A 24963-nucleotide genomic window follows, 5' to 3' on the forward strand; every position below is an offset into this window, starting at 1 on the left:
TGATCATAAACATGCCACATTAATTTCATCTACATATATATATGGATCATGACAGTATCAAACATGATATAACATTAATAATATTAATTTTTAATTTATCAATATCTAATATAACATTTTTATATTGTGAGCAAATATAGTATATTACATAAAAGAATAAGACTTGCCATGCTTTATAGGTTATTAAAACATATTTATAGCAAATTGTTAACCTACTAGTTATATTGTAGTATAATAAAATAACAGTGAGGCTCACAGTATATTACATTCTATGCACAATACTTTATTTTATTTATTAAATTAAAGAAAGTGTAAATTGCAAAAGTATATTTATTATCTCCTGCTTTCCAAAAGCAGTATTCTGCAGAATCCTGATTACCACTGACATTTTAATGATAAAATGTAAAATTATAATAAATAAAATGTGTAATTTTATAATTTACTTGTAATCATATTTCTTTGTCATTTTCTTGTTACTGGAATATAATATAATAATAGGTGTTTCAATTTCAGTATGCTAGTAACTTCATGCAATATAGTAGGGTGCTCGTCTAACTTGGATTAAAAAATGTGTACTCACATAATATAAAATTTATAAAACTTACCACCACCAGAATTCCAACAGTTATCAGTCATCCCTGTTTATCCATCTGTAAAGTTGGCACTACATTATTACACTGACATCCAATTTGTTCTATTATATCACATCACAAATATATTTGTCAGGTATATGCACTTTCGATGCACTTTTATCTGTCTTGCAATCTTTAAATAAACTCCTAGCTTCGTTGAATCTTCTTACACCAATGAGAGCAAATATTACATTAATAATTTCACAACACTATCAGCACACAATATCAAATACATTAAAATAATTGTAGATTTCCATATTCAATAAAATTTCTGTGACTTATCTCTTTAAATATAATATATTTGTAAAAACTATTCTATATAACGCTTAAGTAAATGTACCAATAATTAAATGTAATGTATCGATATATAATTACTGAATTCAACAATTTTCATTTATTTCATTTTTAATAAAAACTATATTTGGGAAAAGAATGGTAAAACTTTTAATATTATTTAATATTAATTGTATATCATATCCCTTTTGTGTTTCAATCAGATACTCTAATGCATTATCTTATATATACATAATATTATTGAATTTTATTAAATAAATTTAACTGAAAGATGAATTATTTTCAAGGTATAGACAGAGCGTTGGTATCAGATGCACAGCAAAATATTGTTAGTTAAAAATTGGAATCACTACAAAAAGAATTTAATAACAATAATTATCTAAAACATTAGAGATTTTTAGGTAAATTAATTTCCCAATTTTATGATAATATTTTAAGTGTAAATTTCATACAAAAATTTAGTATAAACATATGTACCTGTATAGAACCTGTATAGAATACTATATCATTCCAAAAATCTAAAATCACAATTTAAATATAATATTTTAAATAAAACAACTCATATTTTTCTTTTTCTACAGTGATAAATTTCTTGAATAATAATCTATATTGCTATATAATAGTAACAGTTAGAAAAATGACTGCCATATTAACCCTAAGTATATGTTAGGCAAACAAGAACACATCTGAATGAGGGATGATTGGTCAAACGGCGTAATAAAATATAAAATAATTCATCAAAATTTCATCGTAATTATATTTTGAAATGATCGAAATTCACGTAGATAAGAGTCTTCATTAAATATTAAGGAGAGGTTATGAAACCTTGTAAATAAAAGAAATTCAGGGCAAAAGCAGTACGATATTACAGAATGACTACAAATTTGTACAAGTTAAGAGAGAATCGAATCAGTCGAAACAAGATATTGAACCTGTTGTGCGGCGAAATCCTGTATCATAGCCATAACAGTTAGCTTAAAACTTGACATGAAGTATAAAGAAGTACGAAGTATTTTTGTCGCGCGATCAAATCAGTGAGCCACCCCTCGCATTTTTTCAGCAACGCATTGAGAATATTCGTTTGACAATTTTAGTATGTTACCATATATGATCGACAGAAATTCATTATCATAACAAATTCATGAGATAGTATTTAATGAGCTAAAAGATTTCAAAGGAGTAGGTTACTTGGAAACTAGACTTGACATCATGACGATTCTTACGAAAGCACAGAAATGATCGTGATACATGTTTATGAACGATTTGTTCATAAATGTACCACAGGGTATCTCTGTATTGTCTGTATTACACTGTTTCCTCTCCACCCCTCCCTACCCTTATTCTTTCGATCGCTACTTCCTTAGATAATTCTATCTTTTTTGTACTGACCAACAAGGTTACATGCTCATCGATGTGAAACAGTGTATGAGTCGTGTTCATGAATTTTAGTGGTCAGTTAACAAATGCTCTGTCTTTTAACGTACCTTGTAAAACATAATAAAACACCGTTTCTTCCTCCTACTTAGTTTTTGTTTCTTTCCTTTTTGCTCTAACTAACTACCTCTTTCTTTCTCTTTCACGGCATAGCGCATTTTGCTTATCGAAAGAAAGGGGAAAACTCATCTGGAAAATGGCTGCCACCAGCCAGTTACCGATTTATCCCTTTCTTGCATAGCTAGTTTTAATGTGGATAGTAATAAGTAAGAAAACATAAACGTTGCGAATACTCTTTGGAACTAACACGGCAGATCGTTGTTATGATCAGAACACCGATTACGCGACAGCACAAACGTATATTCTAGACGCCGGCACATACACGTAATAATCGCACTACTTGCTACTCCGAGAGAGTATACGTACTAGTTTTTTCCTCCAGAAATCTTACGGCAAGTTTATCTTTTGTCACTTATATATACGGAAACAACGCGCCACTTGTTAACACGATGATTTATCACAAAAAAGTCACTGCAGCGAACAATAACCATCAGCGTCTTAAAATCACTCCAATTTTCTTTTGCACGTATTTCAACGACAGTGACGTCGCTTCACCATGGCACTCGCACGAGTTTCTCTGTCTCACTCGCATCAATAGTCTCTTTCGCCACCTTACGACTTCGGGTATTATCGGTGAACTACGATGTTTATTCGGCACATCGGCTGACCAGTCACTGTTCACACTCAGATCGTCTCTGCTCTCTTCGTTACCTATTACATAGCTACTTTCGGATAGTAGGCACTGCTGTCGCTAACTAGTCTTCTAATTAATGAAAATATACGTAAAAAATTATTTCGAACGACCATAATCTACCTTCCATTTAATTTATTATTTTGTTCAAGAAAGTTATTCGTTTATCTCTGAATAGGAAAAATTGTCCAATCTCTTTTACGGAATTCACATCATACTCATTAATCTATTGTACTTAAGCACATGCAATACAATATATATGTATATGAATGCCTATGCATGCGCTGCCGTATTATGTTCATAAAAGAACGATATGTGTATTTGATCTTTTACAATGAAATTGTATCAATTATGTATATATACATATATACAGATTCATTCTCATTTCAAATTACCATTTATGTCCTAGTATCATGATTTATAGTATTATTATACTGTGGCGTATTAGTCTTTTTCATATCGAAGATTTATTCTTTGATACAAGAAATTCTACATTTTAACATAGATACACACGAAAATATACATTAGAAATATACATAAGATCATAACCACAACATTAAGATTCGTAAAAACTTCGATGAATATAAATAATTGTATTTCTTTATGAACTCAATTCACATTTTTATTTAAAATTCTACAGAATTGTCTGTAAAACATGATTCATACATAAGAATATAAATATAAATAAACTACATCTAGTGTAAAGGTGAAACGATAACAAGATAGCCTTTATCAATGTGAATTATTTAATTATACTTAATTTTATTTTTTCGTAAGGGTATAACAAATTGTATAATTAAGTCTTTGAACCTGCAGTTCGCTTAAAATGTTACTTAGATCGATATTTCTTTTTATAGATGTTGATGTTCCCTTTCTATTAATTATTGTTTTAAAAATAATTTCACATGTAACTATATACTCTGAATGCATGTGTAGTTCTTAATAGCGTTTGATAACTTCGCATATTCTTTTAAAGTTTTATAAAATAAAATAAATTTGATTACATGCATTTGTTAATCACGAGGAAATGCAAGTTTAATAATAGACTGATTGAATTCAATATATTTCAAATTATTTTTAGAAGATTATCATCTATTAATTATGAGTAATTCTGCATGCTGATCAACTCCAGTCTGATTTGAACTTCAACTTTATCTTTTTATAGCCGAAAATGTCTCAAAAAATTTGAAAGTATAGTTTGTTATTTTTAAGTGATATTTTTTTTATTATGTATTTTTAAATAGAGTTCGAATAAATACAATGGTCCTATTTTATTAGTATTCATTTAGAATTTAATTAGAACTTTACCTTATCTCGACTGTCTATTGTTACGTACGATTATTATAAGGAGAAATCATAATGTAATGAAGGATGGATTTTTTTAATCTACGAACAGAATAAAGGCGCAATAAAAGATATGTATGTATGAAAATTCTGGCTATGTAAGAAAATTCTGAATGAAATCAAGAAAGTTGTTCGTAAACTAGCACGACATTAAATTCGTTTCATTACTTTATATTATTATGAGAAAAGTAGCGAGTTAAATAAATAGAACATATGTTTACATGAAATTTTTAAATTATTTTCATGTTTAATTTATTTCCGAAGTTATTTCCATACATACCGTATATAAGGTATCCTGAACGATTGGGATAAATTTGGTATAGAGTATTTAAAAGAGTAAATGAACTCATTTTTGAAAATGTTTTATTAACGAAATATTTAAAAAATTGAACATTTATTGTATCAATTAAGTAAAATTGTACAATTTTATAACTTTCGAGTTTTTGACTTGTAAACTAATAATCATTGTTAATTATTACTCAATTATTACACACATGATTTTTCAAGTCATTACGTTTAAGCTACAACAGATGTTCAAAAATTTCTTCTTCTGCAACAATGCAATGTAAACTTTCACTTATCAAACTATTTGTTGTATATATTTCTAGCGTACTAAGGCCTGTTATAAATGGATTTGGAATATATTACTACAACTTTTTCTTAACCTCGTACCATCAACTATTTTATGTCGTTTTATAGATAAACATTACAGAGTATTAAATCTAGTAACAGTACCCTATCAGGTAAATTAATGTTCAGAAAATTTATCATTAAGTAAGATCATATATATGCATTTTTTTCTACTAAGAATTTTCTATGAATTGAATTGCTAGTATTGACTATGTTTGAACGTTTCATGATTGATCAGTTGTAAAATATTAACTCTTGCCTGGATTAATCGAAAGATGATATTTAATGGCTTATTATCGGGCTATTTTTCAAACGAATTATTACTCATTTACTCATATATATTTTATCTTTTATAAATGATTTGTTGATAAATTTCTAAATATAAAAAGATGAAATTTCACCTAAAAAGCTGTAAATCAGGAAATTATTTACAATTTTCGGGCGACAAAAGAATTTAACATGGTGAAAATGTTAACAAGAAGTACTTAAAGTTGAAGATGTTATCTTTCTAATTAAATAAAAAAATATTTCTTCCGTTTGCTCTTAAAATATAAGAAATTCAAGGATATATTTACGTGATATTTTATATCCACAATTTTTTGGATCGAATTAATCGAATAAAACGCCAGGGCAACGTTCGATATCAGACATCTGGTTTATATAATAATTTTTCGTACAGTACACAATTTATCAGCCATTTGAGGTAAATATTACAAATTAACAAACTTTATACTTTCTCACTCATTCTTCCTAACATTTATACAGTACATCATTTTTAATTAATATCAAATAATATGTATGTAATCTCTTCTTAGCTTTAATATTAATGAAGATTTCAATGAATTAAAATTTGTATAAAGAACAAAAAATAAAATAATAAATATATGGCACATATAATACATCAAGAAAATAAGATGTAACTAAATATTAGATTAAATAAAATGCAAATACTATCACATCTGGGGAACCCTGTTTTATGAATAAATAACTAAATAAAAATTAACGAAGTTTTTACTTTACACATTATAGATATCTATGTATATACACAAACAAAACGTCATCATTTATAATTGGTGTAAAATACAATAGATTTTACATACACTCATATATGCGGTGACTAGTACAATACAGTTTTATAGTGTGAAAACCAAATACATACATACAAAAAAGATTTCTTACACTAATAAATTTCGCATAACTCACCTTTTTACAAATTTTAAACCTTGTGCCAGGAAATTTGGCACGTATACATAAATAAAAGTAATTATTATTGTGTATCATATTTCTGTGTTAATGCGAAATTCTGATAATTACAGACAAAATCTCACAATTGTCAATTTACTTATCGTTATAACCAATTTGCGTACATACATCCATCATCAATAACTTCTTGCAACTTCTGTAACAAAATTGTAATGGATATTTATAATTATATGAAGTTTACTAATAGGCAATGCAGTTTTACTTAAATATTTTATATCTTGCTATTACTATTTAAACTTAATTGGCAAATATTTCTAATTGCAAAAAATTATTTTAAACGCTTGAATTAATTTGTTAAAATATTGTGGTATAATTAGTTAATGAAACAAATTTCTAATGAATTTCCTATCTTACTTAAATACATACATTGTTGACTGCTTATCTATTAATCTAACATAATGTAAATATTCTATATATTTATTATAAGCGTGGAATTTAGGTTCTTTATATTCCGTATATAATTTATACAGATACAGCAGTATATTATAAATAATACATTACTGTTTTTGGTTTCGAGATTATAAAAATCATTAAATTGTTTAAACATTTTTGCATAGAAAAAGATTACGTCTATTACACATATCTTGGTTTCTCTAGTTTAATAAGATGTATAAGATTAACGCGCGTTTTATATTTTGTAGAGAATTTCTAACATTTTATACTTAAAATTAAATAAAACATTTTACATTTTAAAACAAAGATGGTAATCTGCGTAAAAAGTATAAAATATATGTACAGAGCACCTTATTTTAATTTCTTCATGTTATTATCTCTGAAGCTAATTACTATTAAATAAAATGTGGTCTGCCTTTCGAAAAAAAAAAAAGAAGAAAAATATAATGTGTATTGAAATATTCTAAAATAATGTCATAATTATAATATTATTGAAATAGTATCGGTTTCAATCGGATATTTAAATACTTTCTTCCATTTTGTCTCTCTCTCTCTCTCTCTCTCTCTTTCTTATATATTACTACACACGCATACACACACGAAATAAAGGTCCAGGTACTTGTCAATAAAATATATCTTACCGCATGAATAAAAATAAATATTGTTGCAAAATAATTTATATTTATTTAATAAGGTCACTATTACTCGATTAGGAAGATCACAACAATCATGAGAAGAAAATAATTAACGAGTTAATAAAACGAAATATTAACATAAAAATATACATTATACCTTTCTTCAGCACATTTATCACATTGATACATTCTATTATTCAAAATTTTATTACAAGTACTTATACTATGTGGTTTCTGATTTATACTTTTTCTTACATAATCTATTTCTGAGAAGTAGCTAACTTCTCTGTTTTACATACATGCTATTTGCATAGTATGAATAAATTACTTTTATTCTACCATATTTATTTAGAGATAGTAGATGTACCATCACTCTTGTAGGAGTCGAGAAAAAATGAGAGTCCTGACAGCAAAAATCGAACCCGCCTCATTCGTACTTTGTCGGCTAGCCAACTGCAACCTATACAACTCCGCTAAGGCACCCTCGATGATTCCTCATGTTACTCCTGTCTATTAGATATGGAGGCTCCGATCTCATACTTTTTCATCTAGCAAAGGGTCATCCCGAAGTGAATTACAAAATTCTTACATGTACGAGTTTTATATTTTGGAAGTTAATTCACGCGTATTGACTTTTTTTCAGTTGTGGATGAGTGTTTAACGAGTGAAGTTAATGAAAATGTAATAATTTTCTATATATTATTAAGAAAAAATGGCCTTTCTCAGATTTTATTGCCGAATTTGTCTATTTTCACTATTTCTCTATGTCTACTAAACCTCAAGGTATTGGACTAAATAATTTCAAGAGCGATCTTTCGCCCACTAATGTGGATGACTTCTGTTAAAGAAAATACAAACTCTTCCTATTAATTTTTAATAGTCACTTCGAGATGATTCCTTGTGCGTTTCGAAAAAAATGTTAGCTTCATAATCATTTTAACAAATAACTGGAATTTGTATATCGTTTCGTATTAATCCGCAACCATCCCGAAATTTGTATTACTAGTAGATACATTAATTTCTTCGTTTTCAACAGCAGTTTTATTAGTTATATTTGAAAGTGTTTGATGCATAGTTGAGGTTTGATTGTCAGCAGCCTTTCCTTCCTCTACTGGTTGAACTGTCGTTAATGTACTCCACCAGTTAGAGAAAGCTCCTTTAGCTTGTGACAGTGCACCACCTAACAAATAAGACAACTATCTTTTAATTTATCTGAAGAATCGAGATTTCTCAAAAAATGATCCTGAGAGGAATTTCTTTCCTGTTGTATCATCTTGCAGCTTTGAATAGTCTATTACCCTTCTGAACAGGTTTTTCCTATAACCATTGGTGCAAAAGATATATAATGAATATGATCTAATAATTCAAGTGGTACAATATCTACAGACAAATGTTGAGAGTTTCAAGAATTTAAAAAATGTATCGTTTGTTCTCAGTATTCATATGTCGTATATTTTCCATTCCATTTTGGAAGATGCGGATGATGTCATCGTCTCATGCAGTAACTTTTGTCATGTCCTTTAATAGCAGTGGTAACTTGCAAAGCAGTCATTAAAAAAAGATGACAGCCTTGAAAATAATCTTTGCCACATTTCATGCAATAACATTGAGTTATAATTGTGATTTTACAATTTCGTATGGATCAAATTTTTTTTTTTACTTTACAATATTAATGTGAGCCTGCAGTCTGCGATATCAAATACAGGTTTCGGTATCTCACGTACCTCTATTGTAGTAAAAGAATCAATTTCAAGCGATGTATTTACAATTTAAGTAATTCTTGAAAAATAAACACGAAGTTTGTCGTGGATGATGGATTTAATATTCTTTGGAATTGTAGACGCATTACATATAAAACTCGATGATAAAAGATTTCGCAGAATATCAATTTTTGCAAATAAATGGTAGACAATTATTTAAAAAAAGAATTCATTGTCTTTTAACAATATTTTCACGGCATCCATTCGATGTTTCGTTACAGAGTCTTGGAAATGGAATTTCGATGATTCAGCGAAAATTATAACATTTGTTAATGAAATGTTTTAATCAAATATTTCAATACGTTTTAATAGAAACAGCATTTCTCTCCATTTTAATATATAAATATTAATAATTCTTAGAAATTATTAAGATTAGACAGATCGCAACTGTGATTAATGTGCAAATCATAATATTTTTGTACCGGTCGGTGATTATCGAAAACGGGGCTGGTTTGAAGTATTTCTTGAGAAATTTCTTTACGATTAATGTAATCTAGATCTTTACATTGCTAGCATTGATAATATGAATATTATTTCTTAAGTTATTTTCATAAATAAAAAATTGGAAAGGGAAGAAGGTTATTGTATAAATAAATTTACAATCATTTATAACCTTTTTCTTTCCGAAAGCAGGCTATATCACCTTTCTCATGCAAATTTATTAACGGCTTAACAAGTTTTTAACAAATTTTGTATACGTCTTGAATAGCAACCAATTAGTCCTGAAAATTGTTTAACATCCTTAAAAGTACTAAAAATAAACAATTCCTATATTGCTTGAAATTCATTTAAGAATCCTGGAACGTTTGAGGTAAAGATACGAGAAGAAGAAGAATGAGAGTTACGAGTGGAGAAAAACAGACACAGCAAAAAGAAATAAACGAATAAAAAGAAACTAAAAAAGTGAATGCAGAAATGAATAGACAAAAGCATGGAAGAAAAAGAAATATATATATAAAAGACAGAAATAATATGTATAGTATAAATCATAATATACATTATGCAAAAGTTGAAATAAAATTTGTTACTACGGATATATCTTTCCTTTAAATACGTAATTAAAACGCAAACGAAAAAGAAGTCCTTTTCTTCAAAATTAATGCACAAGGTTCCTTGCAATTCGATTGATACTCTTCTTCCAGTTCTGATTGCATCGATCGAATCGAATTCTGTTGTACTACTCGTGCGTTTTCATTAGTTAGAAATTGAAATTTTACTTTAGATTGAAATAACGAGATAATTCTAATTATTAAATTGTAAACCAATATTAAACATAACATTGACTATTTTATTGTATAGTATTATAATAATGTAAATGTACGAATATATAATAATCAATATAGCTACTACAATTATCTTAAGAAATACTGTAGTCCTACCACTGCCATCAATTCTAGTTATAGTCATTAGTTATAGTCAATTATAGTTCTAGTCATCAATGCTAGTTATACATGTATTTATAATAGGGCCTTGCATTATGATCAGCACTTAGTAAATACACTAACGTTCGTTAATTCTAGCTATAGAAAAATCGAAATGGTAAAAACCAAATGTTGAAAAATCTTAAAGGTTTGATGATCGCGAAATCGACATATATTATTATGTCGATTAATAAGTTATTAGTTCAATAATAAATGTTGCAATTTATCCATCAGCATTGCTAGTAACGCATATTTTTAATTTTACGAATTTAGATTCTTATATAATGGTAAATATGACCTTATAGAAATTTATGAGTTGATTATTAATAAAACATAAATAATTTAGTTTTTCATATAATAATAAAATTTGTTGAATTCACATTTGAAAAATTTTGTAAAAATTTGTAAATCTTTTTACATAGTTTTATTCAAAAAAATAAAAAAGGATCACAATTCCTTCCTCAAATATATTCTTATATTATATGGAGATATTTCTTATTGTTATCTTAAATGGAAAGATCTGTATGCATAAATGGACTTACCTACTGCTTTCCCAGTTGTTGCAACCGCTCTTCCAGTTGATGCCATTGCTTGGTTTAATTTTCTACCACTTTCTGTATTTTGCATTGTACTAGAATGAATGTATTACTTTAGTTCGATATATTTATTATCCCATTTTTTATTATCGTGATTATTAGATACTTACTGTGATAATCGTAATTTCATATCTTGCACTGATAATTGTCCTGCAAATGGATGACCTGGTTCTATATTATTAATTTCTGGCTTATTAGAATTACTCCATATCTTATAGTTATTCGTCGAGCGCCAAGCAGCTATAAATGCAGAATTGTAATGATCAGACTGACGAGTATCTTGCTGCATAGATGTTCTCAACATGCTCAACAAGTAAACTCGAAATTGAGTTCTAATCCATTCGTCTCCACCTTCCCATCCTACACCATCCAAAAATATATCTTTGCGTGGCTCTGCTACATGTCTGACTATGTAATCCGCAAATCTCAAATCCTCAGTTGTAAGATGTAATTGCCTCCTTAATTCTGGATCGCTTGTTTCTATCCTCGTATTTTCAACCTTAACACGTTTTAATAAAGCAGATTGTCACTAGTACTATATTTTTTTTCGAAAAAAATACTCCATTTAAAATTTACCTCTACTAATACATCAATAAGTTGTTTTTTTTGTTTAAATAAAACATTTGTTGCACCCACTATATATCCTCTAACATTAATATCTGCCAAAAGATCTAAATATGGTAAAGACAGGTATGGCAAACATAGGTAACCCTTAAAGATATTAATAAATTATTAACAATTTATCATATTTTACATACAATGTAGATTATTGATCTATATCCTCGTACCTTTGTAAATATGTTTAAGGGTAAACCACACAGTTCCGGATTTATATGAGCAATTTGAGTAATATTATTTGTCAAACGTGCGTCCGAAAGTGCATCGTTACTTGTATCACGTGGCAGTGTATTATCAGTGTCTGTTGTACTTAATGTAATTGTATGTATACTCTGTACCCTGTGTATATTGTCATTTGGCTTTGAAGAATATATAGAATTATTTTCTTCCGCATAAGATTTGGTACATTCTTGTGCTGATTCAACTTCAATAACTTTCATATTTAAATTTTCATTTTCATTATTATTTTTTTGTACTGTTATATTTTTAAATTCATCCATACATTTACCTTCCATAGTTTCAATATCTTTATTATCGTTTATGCATAATGAATTCCTATCTGAATTACCGTTAATATGCACTGCCATTCTATCAGATATGCTTTCTTTGACACAATTTGTAGAAGATATATTGTTATCAATGCTATTTATTGATATTTCTTCCTCATCAAATGTAGGAATAGGAGACATGGGTCTAGATGGTCTAAAAAATACAATGAAATATAACTCATAAAAATAATATAATTAAAGGAAAGTAATTCTTTTCTCTTTTCATATTAAATATACTACCTGACACATGCAGCTTGTTGTAAACCGTGTTCTATCATGCCAGGATACAATGAGAGTAATGTTAATATTGTAGCGCATAATGGTTGAACTGGTGATTGATAAAAAACTATTTTTTTTTCTAGTAGAAGTAGTTTAAACAATAAAAGAACTTTATGGCGAAACTGCAATATAAAATCTCTTGCAGATAATCCTATAAATATAAATTTTTTTAATATGAAATATATATTCAAGCTATCTCCATCTGAATTGAAAATGTTTGAATGAAATAATTTTGATTCTGATGATACTTGTTGACAATTGAAAATGAAAAAAGTAGTTACCAACAAAGATTTGTGGTGGTATTTGACTCTCACAACTCATACAAGAATTAAGGTGATGATAAGTATCTTCCAATAATGATACTTTACTAAAGTCACCTTCTTCAAAATATGCATGTGTTATCAATGCCATTTTTACTTGAATATGACCATATAATGGTAAAGTGCTTAATACGCACACAGATTTTTGAACTGTACCTCTTGTTATATCAGATGTACGATTTTTTAATTTCTGAAAATACATAAATGTTTAAATAGTATCATTTTTCATAATATAAAGATATACAGTATGGCAAATATACACAACATAATTGACAAGAATGTGGTTCTTTTATAAAAGAGGAGGTAAGGAAAAACTCTTTTGATCAGTTGTATGGTTTTCGAGAAAAAAAGCTTAAAATTTTATATTGTATTACAGATATTTTACTGCATACTTTTTCACGGAATCAAACTTTAGACATTTATTTACAATGCAGTTGATATATAAACTATATTGACATATATAACCATCAACTAGCCATAGAATTGTTTGGCCTCCTACCTGAATTTGCACATTAGATGATGTTTAATGGTTTATTGTGATGCTAACTTCCAAATGAACCACATGCAACAAGTAAATGTAATGATGCTTTTCTCAAACTTTTAAAAACAAAATTTCATCTGGAGAACTGTAAAATAAGAAATTACTTAAATTTTTTGATATTAAAAATATTTGCCAATACTAAAAAAAAAACATATATCTATATATAAAACTAAAGTTTTTTGGTAGTTAAATATATCAAAATCAAATGTTAACAAATTTTGTAGATAATATCTTCTGAATTATTGAGTTTCCGAAATATTTTTGTAACTTTGAAATACTATGTAAATATATAAAATCAAGATCGATTAAGTATGTTTTATCAATATATTTGTCTTTTACCAGTCAGGACAAGACCGATTTTGTATATCTATAAAAGAAAAATATATATTGGTAAAAGACAATATATTGATAAAACATACTGATAAATTTTCCTATGAGCATCATAAAACTGATTATAATATTGCAGATTTATTTAATTACATAAGGTTTATTTTCAAAACTATTTTTCTCGAAAATTACACAACATACAACAAAATATATTGAAGTTTGACATTTGAACATTATTAAGCTTGGAAAAATAAGATATTATTACAGTTGTTGTTATTCTCTATTGGAACTCATTTTTGCTTCAATTTAAGATTTTTACTGCACTTGTGATTGCCACCAGAGCAATCTACCAAAAAAATAAAACAAGTTTAAGCCATATAAAAAATAAAGGATTTAATGTTTTAATTACCTCAACAGGAATTTGTCTAAAACATGAAATACCATATATTGTACGTTTTGGATTATTCAAACTAGGTAAATGAAAGTAAACTGTATCTTCGTCATAATTATGAGATCCATCTGGTAAAGCAAGGGTTGGTAAATATTTCCAACCTAATGGACATTCATTCGGAGCTCCAGGCACCAAAGGAGGAAATGAATACTCTACCTAATAATAACATATAATACCATTTATAGATATTATAAATGTAAAAATGTTTATAGTTAATTAATTTCGAAACATTATTTAGTAAAAAATACAATTATAATATATTACATATAAAAAGATGACAAGATTTAAACATTACAATACACCAAACAGGATTTTATCATGAAAAATATATAATACAGTGTTTCAAAAGACAAGATTACTAAGCCTTTTTAACTAAAATAGCGAGTGACTTACTTGACATCCTTTTTTATGATGAAATCCAACGACAATTACATGAAGTATTGGTCCAACTGATTCTGCCATATTTTCAGAATACGTATTACATAAAATTTATATATAATGCAGAATTTTTTTTCGTATTAATTTATTTATTTAAAATGAGAAAAATATACTTTTCTGTTATCAGTCGAACTACCCACACTTAGCACGCGTTCTCAACCACCATATTAATTTCATGACTACCAACTACACTATTTATTCACAATCTAGTTTAAGTACAAACATGGTACAAACCATAGTGAAAATAAATCTGGCAACAATGCTTTAATATAAACATAACCTCTGCGTAAGGCCTCCCGCGACTTTATGAAATATCCACGAAAATGTTACGTACTTCAGACGTAAATATCTTAAAATAATATGTTGGGAAAGATGTGGTTATGGAGGTCGTTGAATTTATTTTGTCATACTCTACAAAGATATTGAAGAATAAATATAAGATTCTATTAAAAAAACATGCTAATGACCTTGAAATCTCGTAAAAACAAAAGTGACCGTGAGAAAAAACTATTTTCAGCCTCGTATGTAGTATGTGGACCTTGAAATACTATACCTTTGTCCTAATAAGTTTTTAATATAATAAATAAGGCAGATTTAGGTGATCCCATTTAGTTGGGCTATCCTGTATGACAATATGACAGTAATAAATATTGCTATATGTTGTTGATATTTATTAATTTTTTACATGGTAAAAGTAATAAAAAGTGTAGTAAATATCTGAAAAGTTTCTGGTAAAATTAACTGTTTCATAAAAATATATATTTAAAAATTAGAAAATTATATATTTATAAAATTACATATTTTCTGTTTATAATAATAGCACTCCATTTATAAAATGGAAAAAAAATAAAGTTATATATGTATATATCATACGTATATATATACGTGTATATATATATATATATATATTATATATATATATATAATATATACATATATATATGCATATATGTATATATGTATATAATTAGAAAACAAATAACTACTCAAGTGTAACGAAGAGAGATATAAAGAGAAATCTTTTATTATACAATTAGTTTCAATATTCTGAAAAGCATGTACAATTGTAAAAAGTGAAATAATTTAATTTATATCATATTGCAATTAGATATTTTGTTTTAATGTTTTTAGAATGACAGTTATAGATTTCAATTAATTCAATTAAATATTTTCGTTAAACATAATAGATATTAACAAAACTGGCATTATTATACCAGCAAAAAATATTATCAGTTCTATAATGACTTAACTTCGCCAATTTATAGCCTTGGTCTTTTTATGTATATAATCTGTCTATAGCAGTGTCCTGCAGCACTGTTCTTATGCTCCATTCAAAATTGTAAGAGCATTGTGTTCATATTTGGTCAGAAAGATTAGTTTGTTTTCTGCCATCAGCCTCATAGCTGCCTCTCTTCCCTATGTTAAGGTGAAGGAAGAGGAGGAAAAGGATGGGTGGAAAGAATTGAACCCTGGAAGACGCGCTACCTGCGTACATTAAATCCCCGTGTTCCATCTGGTCCAATAGGCATACGAAGAACATTACTTGGTAGCCCACTGCTGCTTGGAGTTATTGGTTTTGGTTGAATTTTATTTATTTCTTGCATTAATTTTTCCTCTGGGCTTTTCTCTTCGCCTAAAATTCTTTTTCTTGCTTCCGCGTATTCTTGTTCCCTCTAAAAAATTTTTAATTATACAACTTTTATAACACTTTTCATGTTAAAATAATGAAAATATACCTGTTTTAAAGATTTAATAGGTTGTTTTGGTTTATCCCCATTCACTAATGGTCCATCACCACTACCTTGTGAATCTCTTGTAGGTCTTTTCAATATTTTTACAGTTGGCTTTGGAGGTACATATTGAGATCGCATACCATCTTCCCCTAACATTATCATCCTGGTACTCGTATTGTGACTGGTTTTGAAGCTAAGGCATTACAAAATGATATATTGAGCCATAACCATATTTATACTGTTAACATTTTTTCATTTGTAATACTTCACATTAAGCAATTAAGTAACAGTTGTAAATTAAAATTGTGCATTGCAAATATCTTTTTATGTATTAGTGCTTTCATGCTAGCAGTTTTTTATTCATAGAATTATATATTACTTTACATATTGGGTTGAGTGGAAAGTTTCCGCTTTTTCCGTTATAGATAGCATTGCATTATTTTTATACAAATTGAATTGTTCAATCAATGATATAATCTCCGATATTTTCTATTATGCTCCCCCAATATTCCACAGAGTTTTTTATTCCTTCTCTATAAGAAACTCATTCCTTTCCCACCTAGATTTTACAACAATCTGAATGAATGGCAACCAAATGACACTATGTTCAATGAATATGGAGCATTATAGTATAATTTCCTAGCTTAATTCTTTTTCTGAGTTCTAAATTCATCACATGTAAATAAGTAATCTTAATAAAACATGATTTCTTTCCTATTAACCCTTGCTTCTCCAGTGCTTTTTCTCCAGGTATTCACTTACTTGTGCCAATTATTAATACCTTATTTCGAAGTCTTTAATTTGTTTACAAAAATTTGTAATAGATTATTTCCTGTGTGTATTTCCTGATCAAGTGTTTTGTTTTCCATTGTTTTGTAGTATTATCTTTTTCAAGCATTATCATGAAATATTTGCCTTTTGCTATATGTGACTATTGAAAAAATAATTTCCATTACTGTAGAATTTTCAATGTATATTTTGTTACATAGTTTGTTTTCTTTTCTTTCACATAGCGAATACAGAAAGTATATATAGAGTTCATAATCATTCCAAAACAACAGTGTATTTCAACAATACATATTTGGAACATATTAAAATTTCATTATAAGGTTATTTACAATCTTAATATAAGATTATTTACAATCTTTGTCATCTATAAATCATCTTTATTTATTAATTTTAGTTTCTTCAATAATGGTGCATCATATATATCAAAATCTCCTGATTGATATTTTTGAAATCATATTTGATACATTCAAATCTTAATAATACATTCTCCATATATTTCATGAATGTTCTTTATTGTATATATAATTGTAGTGCCCTTCTGAAACTCATAAAGTAATAGGTATCGAATATGAATTTGAAACATTGTTTAATGATTTTTATAACAAAAGAATAATTGAATAAATCAAGATATAACTTCAAGCATAGAACATGTAATAGATAAGGTTATGAAAAATAAAAGGATAATGACTAATGAATTACATAATAATGTTGTAACTATATTCTAAAGCAAATTCAATAACTTCTCATTCAACCCAATATTTAACACATGATAATTCTAAATTCCAGGTTTATATTCTTTTTAAATTTATGTATATTTGATATTTCTAAACCTACCTAGAAGATTCTATTTCGTCTAATGCTTCTACTGCATTCAACTGAAGGGCATCTAATTTTTTATCAAGCACCTAAAATTTATTGAATATTACTTAATTAACTTGACTATTATTAAGACATAGAAATATTCAATAAAATAATGTTATTTAATACAACAATATTGAACAAAAGTATTAACACAATATGCAATTCAGTGTACAAATATTTAAACTGTTAATATTGCCTTATTTTCTAAATATTCTGTTTGAATTTAGATTTATGTAATACTTTTATGTATATATCATACATTATTTACTTTGTTTGTGGAATTTTGTTTTCATATTTAAATAAGAAAGATATCGTGGATGAAGATCTATATAAATTCTTTAATACAGTTTTTTAATACTTACAAACTTATGCATTGACTCATGTATTGTATCAGTGCTTTTGTTCTATGTATATTTCAGTAATAATCTATTTAGAAGATAGAACTCTAAAATATTTAATGTTCTACATTTTACATATCTATAAAATTAATAGATATATCAGTATTAGAAAGTAACATACTTTAATTCAATCAAAAATATGTATTTTCAAGTGAAATACATTTTTATTTTCACTATTATCATTAACCACATGGATACTTATTTATTTAACAGTAAGTAGTTTTATATAAATATAATTCGCAAAGATAATCTATTTCCGTGGTAGCAATATGTAAATTCGTATTATTGACAATAATGAACTTAAAATTAACATTTTAGGTACGTCTGCCATAGTATAGGTTAAGATAATTATTTCATTATCAAATGAAGTTTAAATAACACGATCTCAAATATTATGTAAAATAATTCACCTCTGATTCTTCAATTTCTTCCCAACTTTCAAGAATGTCATCCATCGCTGACATTTTTCGAATTATGCACTTATTTTTAACTCTTATAAATCACCTTGAAGAATGTAACAACGTTCGCACGAATCGAGGAACGTATAAATGTGCATAAGATTGGCATATGTATGTATCTTATGGTAAGAGAAAAATTAAAATATTTGTCTTATGTCATATTTGCCAAATAAAGGGATCAAATATTTCCTAGACTAAACTTCTTTTTGGCGCAATGTTCAGGGTGCTTACACCAAATTGTTTATAAACATTAATTAATAAATATGAATTTACTTTAATTGATGTTAGTAATCGACTTAAACATGATATTGAGAAGGCAGAATAAGACAAAATTAAAGACAAAATTAAATAATCAAGATCTACAGAATATGTCTAAATAAATACGTTTATTCAAATTAAAAATTTTTTGTAAAATTTATATAAATAAATAAAATCTATTTGATAATAATATTGATTATTAAACTTTTATTTATTGATATATTATTCAATTTAAAATATTTTATCGTTTTTAAGAAGCAATAATTTTTATTGCAAATATTAATATAACAGATTTGAACAAGTTTCAGTACTTTAGTTCTGAAAATATTTAATCCCTAAAAAGATTAAAAATATTTTTTATATGAAACATATCAATATCACATTTGATCATTACCTGATTTCCTAAATGATCAAATGATAAAGGTTTTTGACAAGGAGTAATAATTTTCTTACTTTCTTTATTTTATAATATGCAAATAAGTTTCAAAATTTTGCAGGGACATAGATTGCAATGAGATTTTTTATAATAATACATAATTACTAATATATGTGTTTGTAAAATATTAGTAATAAAATATTATTCATAAGACATAAAAACTTTTAATCATTTTTAAGAAATTTGAACACTATATAAAAATTAATATATAGTAAATGCTGTTATGATTGCCTATATAAATAAAATGTATTATTTATTCAATGACTGTTTCTCTATTTCCTATACATATGATGTTTATTATATTATATAAGAATTCCTTTTATCCATTTTAGCCTTAGCTGTTCCCGGATAGTATAATGATTCATCTTTTTTATAGAATTCTTAGCTTCCATGGTGGCTTGGTAACGTACAGGGTCAAGTTTTCCAGTATTGTAAACTGTTCCATTTTCATGTACATAATATTCCGTTAAATCATCGACTGTATTTGGTAAGTCTTTGGGTAATTTTAATGGAATAATTTGTACTAGATGTTTTACTCTCCAAAGCATAGCACACATTTCTGGCGTATTCTTTACGAATACTGGATCTTTTTTCTGCAAAAGATGATATGGAGCACAAACAAAGTTAAAGAAAGCTATAAATTAATTTAGAGTTAAAATTTAAATTTAAGTTTAATTTATTACTTTCTCTTCAAATCCTAAATTTTTAAGTATATTTTTCTCCCAATAAGGATTGCCCTTCCAAGGTTTTACTCTGTGAACCATCAAAATTTTTGATGGTGTAATTGGAGGATCTACATGATCTTTTGTACTGAAACAAAAAATAATTTTTCACCAACAATTTATAAACACAAGTAAAATATGATATTTTTTCTTACACTGGAAAATATTTAATTTTCTCATATGTGACAGCATCTTTAAGCCATGCTTTTGAATACTGTCGATAACCACGTACAAATGTTAATAAAATGTTTAAACGACTTGCCATTTTTTACAAATCTAAACTGCGATTATTATTAGGTTATGTTAGCTAAAATCATAACATGTGAAGTACAGAACAAACCTGACATCTTACGAGACTTCGTATCACCACAGACGTGGTACAGAATAGGCGTGACACAAGATGCTTTTTCGTGTGCAATGTTTTGAGGTTCCTCTGATTTATTTATCATATTTGTGTTATATGCGACATCAATATATTTAGCAGCGATCTGAATTAATGGAAATCATAAACGAAGCATAGAATTGGATACTTCTGCTTTAAAAACTTGCAACACGATTTATGGATGACTCAAAGAGATAAATTATGCTCAATGAGAAGAACAAAAGACCAACGAAAAGAGCAAAAAGTCCATAAAAAATTTGCTTCTGTAGATAGATATATCGATTAAATATATCGATCTTCACAATATACTAAAATTAAGGCTTCAGACTAACAATACAACTTAAAACTCAGAGTTAAAAGGAAGACTTGAAATTGAGATTTAAATGTAAGGCTTAACTAAAACTTAAAACTAAGGCTTGAATCTTAAAGATAAACAAAAAATAAGTTCCTCGCTGTTCCTTGTCATTCAACAATGAGGTTTAAAATAAATTTAATTTATGTATGATGTGTACCTTAATTTAGAAGATAAACGTTTTCAATTATCGAGCAGTAAGTGTTTGGTATCTTGTGCACACTAATTTGTTTTGAAAGATCAAAAATTTAAAAGCCATGCTTCAATTGCTATATATATCTTATGGTAAATTTATTTAGGTAGTTTCACAAACATGACCGTGCGGTATTTGAAAATTGTTCACAAACTAGAGATGCCGGAGAGCATGCAGCTCGTAGGAATGCATTGTATTTCAACGTAATTTTCGAACACGGAGGGGTTGTCGAGCTGTAGAGCGACAGCTAGGTCAGGAACGGAAGGAATATTTGAATGCACCATGTAAACGAGCTTAGCAGTTATACATGAAACGCTACACTCAAACATCCTTTCATTCCAAAGCACTGTTGCATTTTTAATGATAAACATCCTGAAAATTCAATGTAGGGATTCGACTATAATCGCTCACGAAGCTATTCAGACTATAGAAAATTTTGATGTAGGTAGTATCTACTCTTTGAAATTTCACTCACGCTGTAATAAGACACGTCTACCGTGATTACATTAGTAAAATATGAAATTAATCTGAAAATACGTGCGTATGTAGAGGTTACACATTTAGAGAGTTTCTGTAAGTGTTCAAATGCTTTCACGAGTCACTGTATGTTCTCTGGTATTTTAATATTTTTATCACAGTTGGATTCGTAAAATCCATACGTAAATGGAGAGAAATTTCTGGGATTCTCTAATGTAAATAGAAGATCGAAGTACGGTTTGTCGTACGTTTTGAGAGTGCAAAGTCCGAAAATTTAACATGCACACATTCGATTCTTTACGTATCATATTTTCCACACGACGATCTTCAATGGATACCTACTCTTGCGGAAATGATACCCGCGTTATGGCTGGCAATAGCGAGAGAAAAACGAAGGAAAGGAAACGTAATAATCCATCTTGAAGCGGAAGAAAAACCTTCGTGTCTTTGCGCTTGAAAATTTAAAATAATCTGTTGTATATATTATCCTTTATATACGGATCAAAATATTTTTCATCGTTTCTCATGCTAGTTGTGTACAAATCCTTTATTTTATAGGGATTTTTGGCATATTCTTCAACGAGATAACAGATCGGTCTTAGTTCAGCAAATCGAGTTTGCAAATTTCTAAAAGGACAAAAAGGACATTTTTACATGTGAAACGTCTGAAGATCGAAATGCATACATTCATGTAGTATCGTGGACAAAAGGCCTAAGATATCTGCCGAATCGTAGACAATGTCGCGAGAGCCGCGGCATCGTCGGGTACATCAAGGTGTCGTCGGTCCTTTTTAAGTTTCGTGGAAAGGGCCCGAGTGACCCTGGCCACGCGCGTTTCGGGACACGTGTCTCGAACGACGGGAAAAGACAAAAGAGACGTTAAAGTGAGTATTAGTTGAGAAGCCGGAGAGAACGGATGCAAAAGGTGTGCAGAGTGTGAATTGAGAAGCGAGAGCGAGCGAGTGTAGAAGCCGAAGAGTGTGAATCGGGAAGTCGAAAGCCGCGTCTGAAAATAAGACGTACGACAGCATTGTAATTATTTCGTTGCTCCGACTATTATTAATTAAATCAAAACATCATTACTTGTCCTTTCCTCTAAGACCCATTAAGATACTACATTCATAAGAATCTGTACCCGTAGATATTTGATTGTTCTGACACCTCCGTGTTCTTCACAGCGATAGTTCGTCAGAATACGTATTCGTTGTAACTGTAGCCTAAAACGAGAAAGAGTAACGTAATTATTGGCTTTTGTGTCCGATCAATTGTATTAATTGCTATCACGAGAATCTGAATGCCAGTCAGCTGTTTATCGCCATATCGATACGATATATGCCAGTCGATAGCTATGTACACCGCGCGCAGGTGAAGTACCCGAAACATTCGCGAACATCGGCGAAATTATTCAACGAAACGTAATACGTTACACGTTTCCGAACGTAGTTGCGGTTAAAATGTCGATTAGATTGTGATTTATGGGAACGGTGGTTCTAGCAGGTTTGCGGATGCGACACTGTTCAATTACGCAATGTCGGTCTGGAAATTTCGCCTGGCGGATCTCCAATGTGTCGCACAGATATCGAGAAACGCTCCACCGACTGTATTTCACGTATTGTTGGACTAAGTAATTTCAACGGTTCGCTTAATTCGTATCGCGGAATCATTCTCAAATAGTTAGCGTTGTTGGAAGTTTGAAGCAAGGGGATATAGCTGATAGATAAAGACTCCTTCTGTCGGATAGTATCTACCCCTGATGTCCTTCGAGTTGATTGTTCATTCTCGAGGAAGAAAAGGAGTTCGTTTAAAAAAGTTGAGATTATTTCGGATGATATCAGTGTACATTTTTCGTTTCTAAGATTTCCATCAAACACGCTTTTATCGTATTTTTCGAACAATTTGATGTTTCGTCATAGTAAGGAAGTAAAATAATCGCTACTTTTCCCGTTGTATGTAATGGCTACCAAAGATGGAATTTGAATTCTCATTACATAAGGGGCGAGTGTAATTCAATCGAAGCTAATGGACCGTGAGCACAGCACCATCGGTAATCTCGTTTTGATGTCTATTGTGGCCTACATCGCATAGCTACACATTTACGCGTGTACTATGTATCAGGGTGCATCAGTGGACCATTGCATCCGCCTTCGCAACTTGGAAAATTAATTGACTACGAATCAAATGTCACCGAGCAATTATGTTACATATTCGTATTCTTTGAGAACACACCCATTAATTACAAAACGATGAAGATTATACGAGGAACATACGAGGGACATATGAATTGAAAGGGAGATGAATGTGTATATTCTCGTGCTATACACACGCGTGTGTCAAGTTGATGAAAGTTGCAAAAAGTTTTAGAAAAGATCACGAAACAAGTTTCGAACGAATGTATGTACTTGAAAGATCTAGATCCAGGTCGATGGGAAGCATTAGCGTGGTGAGGCGCGATATCGAACTTGCCACGTTAGGATATTAAAGTTCTTGTCGCAAGGCGAAGGGTTACGAAAGTTTCGCGATTCAATTTCGCGCGGACCCCATCGACTCGAGGACCGATGTGTCGGAAGATCTCGCCGATTTGCGAGATTTGTGTGAAAACTCTCGCCAACCTTTGAAAAACTTTCTTTAATATATGTATCCACGATAGAACCTAAAAGTTATGTACAATGGAAGATGTATTAGTGGCGATTATATTTTTATGTCGGAAACGAACCTATTCTTTACCTAGAAGGCAATTCCAAATTTTGACGAGTTTCTTGTTACAAACACTAAACAGGCCGTTTAGAAATCTTATATTAAGTAGTAGATGGGATAGTAACGACAAAATATTGAGCAGCTTCTTGGAATTCTTTTCCACGATTATAGCATGAATGGACTAAAAAGGATTATGAATGAAATGTTTTGTAAACGGTTCTCGAACGGTTAAGGTGCCAATGAAAACATGTTATTCCTATAAATCTTTATTCAAAAATATCCAAAATACATTTATCCAAAATATAAAGTTTTGAATTATCTTAGCATTTTTGAAGGACGTTTTCCAAGCAGCGGTAATCGCGAAGTAGAAACAGGTAATCATGAGGATCACAGTGATAAGAATACGTTATTACCAAACACTAAGTTGTTGCATATGATATAATCCATTTTATAAACGTGTAAAATCGTCCAAAATATAGTAACTAAAAGTACTGTTAAATAATAGATATTTATCAGATTAATTTGAAGCTATAAA

At 28.9% G+C, this 24963-nt stretch overlaps 4 protein-coding genes and 1 long non-coding RNA gene across 17 annotated transcripts in view; 1 reads left to right on the top strand and 4 right to left on the bottom strand.

Annotated features, from left to right (window-relative positions):
• Positions 1-3057, bottom strand: part of LOC126916863 (serine/threonine-protein kinase tousled-like 2) — a 31230-nt gene extending 28173 nt beyond the window's left edge. The window contains exons 1-2 of one of the 7 annotated variants that reach the window (XM_050723093.1): positions 2787-3057; positions 606-650 (exon numbers count right to left, since the gene is read on the bottom strand). In XM_050723093.1, coding sequence (XP_050579050.1) covers positions 606-636 — 31 coding nt within the window. In that variant the 5' untranslated portion in view covers positions 637-650; positions 2787-3057. Of the gene's footprint in view, positions 1-605; positions 842-2410 lie in introns of all 7 variants that reach the window. The other 6 variants (XM_050723094.1, XM_050723089.1, XM_050723090.1 and 3 more) reach the window with 6 other exon arrangements.
• Positions 3058-5721: 2664 nt separating this feature from the next.
• Positions 5722-15379, bottom strand: LOC126916864 (late secretory pathway protein AVL9 homolog). Of its 3 annotated transcripts, none has more exons than XM_050723105.1 (9): positions 14631-15379; positions 14196-14393; positions 12880-13108; positions 12560-12749; positions 11942-12473; positions 11730-11864; positions 11264-11652; positions 11100-11188; positions 5722-6484 (listed from the first exon to the last, which is right to left on the bottom strand). In XM_050723105.1, exons 1-9 carry the CDS (start codon positions 14697-14699, stop codon positions 6465-6467), a joined length of 1851 nt encoding a protein of 616 aa, XP_050579062.1. In that variant the 5' UTR covers positions 14700-15379; the 3' UTR covers positions 5722-6464. The 3 variants fall into 3 exon arrangements, with proteins under 3 accessions (XP_050579062.1, XP_050579061.1, XP_050579064.1); XM_050723104.1 differs by having other exon boundaries at positions 5722-8556; positions 14631-15374; XM_050723107.1 differs by lacking the exon at positions 14631-15379 and adding an exon at positions 13418-13544 and having other exon boundaries at positions 5722-8556; positions 14196-14338.
• Positions 15380-15683: 304 nt separating this feature from the next.
• On the bottom strand, positions 15684-19287 carry LOC126916300 (SUZ domain-containing protein 1). Of its 5 annotated transcripts, none has more exons than XM_050721979.1 (5): positions 18867-19287; positions 18032-18102; positions 16788-17735; positions 16412-16601; positions 15684-16348 (listed from the first exon to the last, which is right to left on the bottom strand). In XM_050721979.1, the coding sequence occupies exons 3-5, from the start codon at positions 16838-16840 to the stop codon at positions 16157-16159; spliced, it is 435 nt and encodes a 144-aa protein (XP_050577936.1). In that variant the 5' UTR covers positions 16841-17735; positions 18032-18102; positions 18867-19287; the 3' UTR covers positions 15684-16156. The 5 variants fall into 5 exon arrangements, with proteins under 5 accessions (XP_050577936.1, XP_050577935.1, XP_050577937.1 ...); XM_050721978.1 differs by lacking the exon at positions 16788-17735 and adding an exon at positions 18421-18535 and having other exon boundaries at positions 18867-19283; XM_050721980.1 differs by lacking the exon at positions 18867-19287 and adding an exon at positions 18421-18481.
• On the top strand, positions 18523-19005 carry LOC126916306 (uncharacterized). Its single transcript, XR_007710521.1, has 2 exons — positions 18523-18668; positions 18775-19005. It is a non-coding gene; the product is annotated as an uncharacterized LOC126916306 (long non-coding RNA).
• Positions 19288-19835: 548 nt separating the features above from the next.
• On the bottom strand, positions 19836-20656 carry LOC126916299 (39S ribosomal protein L30, mitochondrial). Its single transcript, XM_050721976.1, has 3 exons — positions 20486-20656; positions 20292-20418; positions 19836-20201 (listed from the first exon to the last, which is right to left on the bottom strand). Exons 1-3 carry the CDS (start codon positions 20593-20595, stop codon positions 19911-19913), a joined length of 528 nt encoding a protein of 175 aa, XP_050577933.1. The 5' UTR covers positions 20596-20656; the 3' UTR covers positions 19836-19910.
• Between the last annotated feature and the right edge of the window lie 4307 nt (positions 20657-24963).

Source organism: Bombus affinis, chromosome 5, assembly GCF_024516045.1.
Source record: "Bombus affinis isolate iyBomAffi1 chromosome 5, iyBomAffi1.2, whole genome shotgun sequence".
In the NCBI taxonomy this organism is placed as follows: Eukaryota; Metazoa; Arthropoda; class Insecta; order Hymenoptera; family Apidae; genus Bombus; species Bombus affinis.